At 41.4% G+C, this 9223-nt stretch overlaps 1 protein-coding gene across 1 annotated transcript; it reads left to right on the forward strand.

The window, feature by feature from the left end:
- Positions 1 to 4173: 4173 nt before the first annotated feature.
- LOC128734773 (regulator of nonsense transcripts 2) lies at positions 4174 to 7908 on the forward strand. Its single transcript, XM_053829119.1, has 4 exons — positions 4174 to 6006; positions 6074 to 6863; positions 6929 to 7441; positions 7509 to 7908. Exons 1-4 carry the CDS (start codon positions 4208 to 4210, stop codon positions 7833 to 7835), a joined length of 3429 nt encoding a protein of 1142 aa, XP_053685094.1. The 5' UTR covers positions 4174 to 4207; the 3' UTR covers positions 7836 to 7908.
- Positions 7909 to 9223: the final 1315 nt, after the last annotated feature.

Raw genomic sequence — 9223 nt, forward strand, 5'->3', positions numbered from 1 at the left:
GTGTTTTTGGAGACAAAAATTTTTTCTATGATGAACTGGGACCCTTCCTCACTTTAGGAGGGGGGGCTCCTATATAAACGAAATACAAATTTCCTTATAACTCGAGAGCTAATCCATGCTGCATTCAAGATCTTTAGGAACAGAAGAACAATACATCCCAAGAAACATTTTTGTTGTATAGTAGTTTAGCACTAGTTCCATTGGTACAGCTATACATTAGTTGAATAAGCTACTTTTAAACAAAAATGTTTCTCGTGCTATCATAAGGGATTTTGCGGCTGCCTTGAGGGATTGGGACAAGCAATTGCAACGAAATATGTTGGAATAATCCAACTTTCCACGAGCGATAATGGCGGCTAGTGGGTACAACTTTCTGAAGAGTGCAGTTAGGTTATGACATTCAATGCAGGAGCGGTTACTATGGAAGCCACTACGGTTGTTTGCTGATTGGTAAACATTGTTTAGTTTTCGCAGACCTTCCGAAGAGGAATTTAGTTGAAGAGAATCTAATTTTTGTGCTTTCTTAGCTATCATTTTGTGAAATAGTCTTTGCATTGGGTTAATGTGACAATATTTCAGCAAGAATAGTTACGAAGCTGCGCTTCCGCATAACTAAATTCCTCTTCGGCTGGTCTGCGAAAACTAAACAATGTTTACATTTTTCCATTCAACCAGCAAACAACCGTAGTGGTTTCCATAGTAACCGCAGTAACCGCTGCATTGAATGTCAAAACCGAGCTGTGCCCTTCAGAAAGTTGTACCCATCAGCCACCCTCATCGCTCGTGGAAAGCTGGATAGCATAAACCGATGACATCAGATGGCTCAAGAATAAGTAGCCCAACTGTTGTATCCCTGAGTGGGCAAGGCTAAAATACTCAGCAGGTTGCTACGCCTTTCCTTGCAGTATGAAGGATTTCGACACGTCACAGCTTATCAATTTAAAATTTTTTGTAAAAATGTGAATTTTTTAGAATTTTTTCGTGTATAAAAATCTTACGTAAGAAATGATAAAACCCCCCTCCCCCCAAATAAGATTTTGTAAGATTTCGCGGAACACCCCCTCCCCCCATTATGCCTTACGTAATTAGTGCACGGCCCCAAAGAGGAAGGGCAACAATGGCAATGTTGCTGTTTCGTTCTGTTATACACATAGGCTTTAGGAAAAATAATCCATATTCAACTACCAGGCACAATAAAGACTTCAACAACTTTTTAATAACCAGTAACTGAATTATATAAATATTCATATACTGAGAAATTATAAAACAATTATTGTAGTAGAAAGGCCAGCTAACACCGCTAGGTGGATTAATTTACGTTTTACAGTAAAATCTAAAAGAAAAAAATTACGTGGCTGATCAATCGATTTTTCCTTTCACTTCTAGAAATCCGGTGCCTTCAAGCATCACTGGTTGGGCACAATCGTACCAGGTCACTGTTTGCTGGATCAGCTGGACAATCATGATAGCATGATAGGCATTCAGAACTATACCGATGCAATCGAGCTTGTCTACAGGGGCCACAGTCTATCTGTTTTTGGGATTACAGCCACTCCAATGTGGTGCAGGTGATGGTGAACAATGTTTAATACCCAGGTATCCAATAAGCATTAGTATAAGCAGTAAATCAATCGTTTATTAGCATCCCTTGCGTTTTATACTGCATGTTGCTGTTTATCAGCCTTTTGCTTGCATAATTGTTGTAAATTGGCATCCACAATTCTATTTAAATTCTTCTTGTCGGTAACTAGCTGCAAATAAGCATTGTCAGCACTATAAGAGGGCTAGCAGTAAAGTAGCCGCATATTTTACCAAAATAGCATTTAGGCCAACTTAAATGCTTATTGACTTGCATTTAATTGCATTGGAAATGCTTATTGGTTACCTGGGTAGTATCTAGGTGTTGAGATAAAATGCGCAAGTATCAAATCACCCTTTACCAATTCTAACACCAATGATTCTTCTCGTAGCAGCAGCGTTGATCAGCATCAAACTTCACTGACGAAGTTAATCATTCTAAAAATCACTCGTTACTCGTATCATTTATAAAATAAATTTACCTATCTCACGATTGTTGCTTTTCGAATGAGTCCGAACTTTTTCGTTATCTTTATCATCAGTTCTTCAACAGTCTTGGTTCATTCCATCTACTCAAATATGAGTTCTTGCGTATAAGTATAAGTAGAAATAATTTAAAATGTAAAAATAATGTAATATAAATCCGAAGTGATTCGCGATAAGGGCGCAACTAACAAAGTGTAAACAATGAGGAATATCACTGATGATTTGCCAGTACATTTTCAAGTCTTAATTTAAATAAAAGTTACAAAAATCAAGGTTAAAGACATAAATTGGTGTAGAATAAATCAATCTTATAATTTCACGACAATACTGCATAAAATTTGTGCATTCAAGCTCAAAATCTAAGTTTTATAGTTGAACCCCTTGGAATGAGCCTCAAAGCATTTTGACAATGAGATTCGCCCAGCCTTGTTTCGCCTTGTTATGATTTCTTAATTTAATTTCGCCTGTTTACAATGCGCCTGTGTTTTGAAAACAATGCAGTTTCGCTCTTTACTATCGCCTGTTTACAAAACGATATGCAAATAAACCTGTCACTTCATAACAATGCAAGGGGCTAAACTGAAAATTGTCTTTTGTTTTGATTAAACACTTCTATCGCCCATCACTAAAAACTTGTTTTAAATAATTCTAACGATTAAAACAGAAGAAAGGATTCTTGTCAAGGATATTATCAGTCTTTTCAAGGCTGATGGTGTAATAAAACGATTTGTTTACAATTTGCCAGTGGAGCCCCAATCGCGAATCACTCCGGAAATAATCGCTTATTTGACCAGATTTTATCCAATTTTATCTAAGAGAAGAACATGAACAAAAAAACGTTTAAATACAGCTTAAGGTTCAAACGCGCGTCTTTGATTTTTGGGATTTATCATTGTGTTCTGACAGACATTAAGAGCTAGAGCACAATGATACATTTTCGTGAATATATCCTTTGTTTTGAGTACCGTGGACCCCCGTTCGTTTGACCGTTTTTAATCTGAACACTTTTTAATTTGAACCCCGCTGGTTTGCACGACGTGCAAATTAAAAATGGTTCAAATGTCATTCTCAACATGACATCATTTACTTATGCAGACAATGCACATAAACACGATTTGATTGTACTTACCTTGAGTGTGTAATTTGTTTCACATTCCGTTTTCCCAACGATTATGATAGAAATCCGATCGCAGAATGAAAATTCGTTGCTAGCAACTGCAAACAAATCAAACCAACAAAACAATAATAAAGAGCAGGGCGACCAGTTCACACAAGTTTCTGCATATTTAGGGTTACCAGTTGTTCAAATTAAAAATTAACCCCGTTAGTTTGCATGAGTAATCGTTCAAACGAACGGGGGTCCACGGTATAAAAACTACTTTTAAAAACCCAATAGACCAAATCAAGATGACGTCATCTGGCAGATACTGGCGCCCTTGTTTACAAACAGACCGCAGAATCCAAAAAAGTTTCAACTGTTTAAACAGCAAGTTTGTTGTTTCAACCGAGTTTAAACAGCATTAGGACTAAATCTAAAAGCCATTATGCCTGTAAAATGTTAAAAAACACGCTACATTCGCTATAAACGGAAAGGAAAGTTTTCTAAAATGTAAACAAGGGCGCCAGTATCTGTCAATTGACGGTATGATGATTTGGTCTATAATCAATTCCGCGTGTTTGACACTTAAATAGACGAATTTGGGTTCAATTTACGTAATTTTAACTCAATATGTAGTTTCAAGCATAAACTTAATGTTGGGTAATTTTAACCGAACATTAAGTAGATTTTACTCAATAGCTTGTTAAAAAGCATTACATTATTTTGGGGAATTTTAACCGAACAGTAAGTAAATTTAACCTAATGAATGGTTTATAAGCTTCAACTCAATGGTAAGTATTTTGAACTGAACATTAAGTAAATTTTACTCAATAGACAGTTCAGATGAACAAACTCAACATTAAATAACTTTAACTCAAAATTGTATTTGAAAGCCTTTACCTAATATTAGGTATATTGAAAATACCCAAAATTGGCTTCCTGCACGCATGATACGAATTGGGTTGAAGGAACTTAATATTGGGTACTTTCAGTTTTCCGTGTAGTTTTTTCCGGTTGATAAATAGTATTTTTCCAAGTTTCGCAATGGAGATCTCTCCGTCAGAACTGGGCACAGTTTCGTCAAATGTTGACGATTCTACTCCAGATCGCGATACAGGGGCAGCAGCCGATGAGTCAGACCGGAAGGACTTGGTGGAATTTATCAACGAGCTCAGTGCAAAGTACGACCAGAAAGGAGTTTTACGGCAGCAAAATGCAGCTCCCGATCGACCACCGGAGTCGTACTTTTGCAAGTGCGATTCCAGTTTGAAAAAGAACACTGCATTTGTGAAAAAGCTAAAGCAATTTACCGCTTCTCAGTTGGAGGGGTTGCTCAAGGACATGGCCGGATTGAATTTGACGAAATACATTTCGGAAGTCAGTGCAGCGATTGTGGAGGCGAAACTAAAGATGAGTGACGTCAGTCCGGCTTTGATTCTGTGCAGTAAGCTGCATCAGACCTATTCGGATTTCAGTACGAGTTTTCACGAGAATTGGCAGAAGATTTTGCATGTTAAGGCTGGGGAAAAGATTGGAAATCCCAGCAAAATGCGAGTCGATTTGCGGTTCTATGGGGAACTGATAAGTGTGGGAATTTTTGCCAACAAGGTTGGTCTGCCGTTGTTGGGACAATGTTTGACCGCGTTGATCTCACAGGATAAGGAGGAACATAGCAATTTGTCTATTATACTGTCCTTTTGTCGTCACTGTGGGGATGAATACGCGGGATTGATTCCCAAGCGGATCCAAGAGCTGTCGAAACGGTTCGCTGTCCCCGTACCTAGCTCGAATCTTCTACCTGCGGATAAGCAGAATAATTTGAGAAATCTTCTGAAGGATTACTATCAAACGTTGTGTGATCATTTGAAAAACGAGCATAAGCAGTTGCAATATGCGGAGAAATCGCGTAGAAGAATGCTTGAATCGAAAGGGGAAGTGTCTAATGATAAAAAAGAACAGATTGAAATGCTTCAGAATAGTTACGACAAATTGCTTAGCTCCACGGAAACGATGGCAGATTTGCTGAACGAAAGTTTACCGGAATTGACGGTAGAAGTCGAACCTAGCTTGACGGAAGGAACCGTGATTGATAGTGTAGTGGATGAGCAGTTTGCTAATTTAGACCCCTGGGGAGATGAGGATACGCGTAATTTTTACGTGAATTTACCGGATCTACGGCAGTTTTTACCTAATTATTGTGGTAAAAAAGAGGAAGTGATTCCTGATGAGCCTGCCATTACGGAGGAGGTACTAGATATGGAGGTGGAAGCCGAAGCTGATGCAGATGATGGTCAAGATGGACCACCTTCTGAGCTATCGGAAGCAGCAGAAGTGGAAGAGGAACCAACAACGGCTCCCAGTACTCCGCACCACCATGCGAATCGGGAATATTTTGAAGCGTTTATGGCGAATATGCAAAACTGTGTCAACACTGAGTTGATCGATTCGGCTGCAATTGATTTTTTGCTCAATTTGAACACTAAAAACAACCGTAAACGGTTGGTGAAGGTCCTGTTTGGGGTTCAGAGAACGCGGCTAGATTTGTTGCCGATGTACGGGCGGTTTGTGGCGATTCTGAACCTAGTTTCGCCGGATGTGGCCGTTGAGCTGTGTCAGATGTTGAAGGTGGACTTTAAGTATCAGATTAAGAAGAAGGATCAGATTAACATCGAAACCAAGATCAAGGTGGTGCGGTACATCGGCGAGTTGGTAAAGTTTGGGATCTATAACAAGATCGAGGCGCTCTTCTGCTTGAAATGTTTGCTGCACAACTTCCAGCATCATCACATCGAGATGACCTGTGCGTTTCTGGAGGTTTGCGGGGTATATTTGTACAATAGCAAGTGAGTAATTGAGTGTAGCTTCAATTGATGGGATGGTTTTTACAAATTATGGTATAATTTTCTATAGGGAAAGTCGCCTTCGCACCAATGTCTATCTGGAACAGATGATGCGTCTCAAAACGAACACAACGATGGACAGTCGTCACGCCCAGCAGGTGGACACGGCGTACTATCTGGTCAAACAACCGGAAGGCATGCGAATCCAGCGCAAGGTGCGACCGCTTATTCACACCTACATACGTCATTTGATTTTCGAAGAGCTCAACAAGTCCAACGTGGACAAAATGATCAAGCTGCTGAGACGTTTGAATTGGGAGGATCACGACACTCAAACCTACGCGGTGAAGTGTCTTTCGAAGGCATACTGCATCCGGTACCATTTGATTCGCAGCTTGGCCGATCTAGTGTCCGGGCTAAGCTCGTACCAGGAAAAAGTCGTTGTCAAAGTGATTGACGCTGTGTTTGAGGATATTCGAGCCGGTCTGGAAATCCACGATACAAAGCTGGCCCAGCGACGAATAGCGATGGCAAAATACCTGGGCGAACTGTACAACTATCGGCTGGTTGAGTCGGGAAACGTTCTAAACACCCTTTATTCTATTATCTCCTTGGGAGTGAGTTTTAACCACGAAGTTCCGTCGGATGTGGATCCTCCTGGAAGCTTGTTTCGTTTAAAATTGGTGTGCGTTTTGCTGGACACCTGTGGACAGTACTTCACCAGTGCGTCCAGCCGAAAGCGGATGGATTATTTCCTGATATTTTTTCAGCACTATTATTGGTTCAAAAAATCCGACCCCGTATTTACAAGTGACGCTAACAAAGATCTCTTTCCCATTCTGGTTGATCACATGTATAAGGTAAGTCTTCTAGTTTTGTATTTTAAAATGGACATCATTTTTTGTGGTTTTTCATTCCATCACAGGAATGCTTCAAGAACCTTCGACCCAAACTGAAGCTATTCACCAGCTTTGAAACGGCCAAAGAAGCTGTTGAAAGTCTGCGAAAGAAACTGTACCCGAACCTGTTCAATGCAAAAGAAGACGACGATCGAGGCAGTCTCAAACCGATACAGGAAAATGAAACGGACAAAGAGGATACCGTAACGGAAGATTGCACTTCGGAAGCGTTCGGAGATTCGGAAGACGAAGATGACGAGAATCCACGCATCCAGCGGAACGAAGATGAAGAAGTATTGGAAGACGAGCTGGACGAGCTGGATGATGATGGGTTGAGTGCCGGACCGGAACAGGTGGAGAAGCCTTCGCCGCCGGAAAAGACCATCGAGGATTTAGAGTTCGAGAAAGAGTTCGAACGAATGGCAACGGAAAGTTTCCTAGAGCGACTGAAGGAACCGGTGAAGCTAAACACAAAAGATATTCCCATACCGATGACTATGAGAAGCAGCGGTGCGAAGAAAACTTACGAGCAGTTACAGGTCAGTGTAAATTGGCACAATCCAACATAAAACCAGTACCTAGAAATTTTTTCCGATCGTTTTGCAGGAAAACAAAGAGAAAGTGCAGGATACGGTTCCGTTTGTGCTGATGGTTCGCGGAAAGGGCAAACAGCAGCAGTACAAATCGTTTGAGGCACCCTCCGACAGTCAGCTGGCTATCTATCTTAAGGATCAAGAGCAAAAGATAAAGGAGGAAAACGACAGTGTCAAACGGTTGACGCTGAACATTACCGAACGGCTGGAGGAGGAAGACTACCAGGAATCGTTGCTGCAGAGCCAACGTCCGCCGGCAAGCAATAAGGTAAGAATTCAAAAGCCACCCAAATTTAAACACCCCAAGGGGGCGCCCGATGTGGACGCTATCTTCCATTAAGCGTTGTTTAGTGTGATAAATTGTGTATAACCTAACGGCAAAGTACTAGAATAAAATTCAGAATTCCGAATGTTCCCGGAGAAAACAGCTGGTTTCGAACAGCTTTCTAACTGTCCGAAAAGCCTTTGCTTCGAGGCATTATGCGCGATCTAGGTTTGATTTCGCTAATACTGGAATCGCGCCTCAAAAGCAGTATTACAGGAAGACAGTTTTCTCAATGACCCGGACCCGGTGATGCAGCTAAATGACGAGCGACGTCCTAGGGAACTATGCCATCGTGAAGAAAGCGATTTTTCTACTTTGGAAAAGGCAGAAGTGATATCTCTACGAAGCAAAACCGGTGGGATCATGACCATAAAAATTGCCAAAAAGCCATTGGTTTAGCATCACCGGCTTAAGCCGAATCACATGAAGGATTTTCCGAAAGCCCATATGGTGATAAGAAACCAGTGTCAAAAGATTAGGGATATCACAGTCACAAGAGAGGGAATTATTCGTCTGCTCCAGAACCATAATAATTAATTCACGCAAGCCTGGCGGGTGCTCCTTCGAAAAATGGACGTTTGAATTTATTTCCGCCAATGGCCTTTGCTAGAGTTTCGCCCATCTCGCACCATTTTAACAACTCTTGCTGTTTCGCCTCTGTTGCTTGGAGGATAGAGCAAAGGATCAGCAACCAAATGGACATTGGACCTTGCTTTGATGAATGAGTACAAATCATCCACCATATTTATTGCCTCTTCCAGCTTACTCTTAGCTGGCCAATAGGTTGTGGGCCGGACAAGGCCAGATTACCTTCGTTATAAAAATTCCTGTCCATATCTCCTGTGCTAGTTGCGTATGTCGTAATGTCCTGTTAGAGCTCAGGACTGTAAACCAAACAACGACATTTGTGAGAGATTCAAAGATTCAACGATGCATTCAAGCTGGAAGCCGAGCCTACTTTTCCCTCCGCAAGACGCTTCAATCAAGTTGTATACGCCACACAAAGCTGACGATGTACAAAACGCTAATCAATGGACTTTATGGACTTTGAAATACAAATACTACTTGGAGAGATGTCCATCGCACACCTGGCAAAATTTGGGTGACTGCGGTGGGTCGGCCACGTCGCTGGGATGTCGGACGACTGTGGAGTGAAATGCCATTTTCTTCAAAAACCGCATCGGCACCAGAAATAGAGCGGCCCAACGCGCTAGATGGCTCGACCAGGCTGAAGTCGACTTGCGAATTGGCAACGAGTAACCCCGGAGCGGCTGCAGTGAAGATGAATTCTTGGGGTAAGAGCCACATGGCTCTCTGCCGGTAGAATCAATAGAATCAGTCACATTTGCGATGGCCACTAGCACATTAGAATCGGTTCCAGGAAGATGCTAATTGTGGTGTAC

Source organism: Sabethes cyaneus, chromosome 1 (assembly GCF_943734655.1).
Source record: "Sabethes cyaneus chromosome 1, idSabCyanKW18_F2, whole genome shotgun sequence".
NCBI classification, from domain to species: Eukaryota; Metazoa; Arthropoda; class Insecta; order Diptera; family Culicidae; genus Sabethes; species Sabethes cyaneus.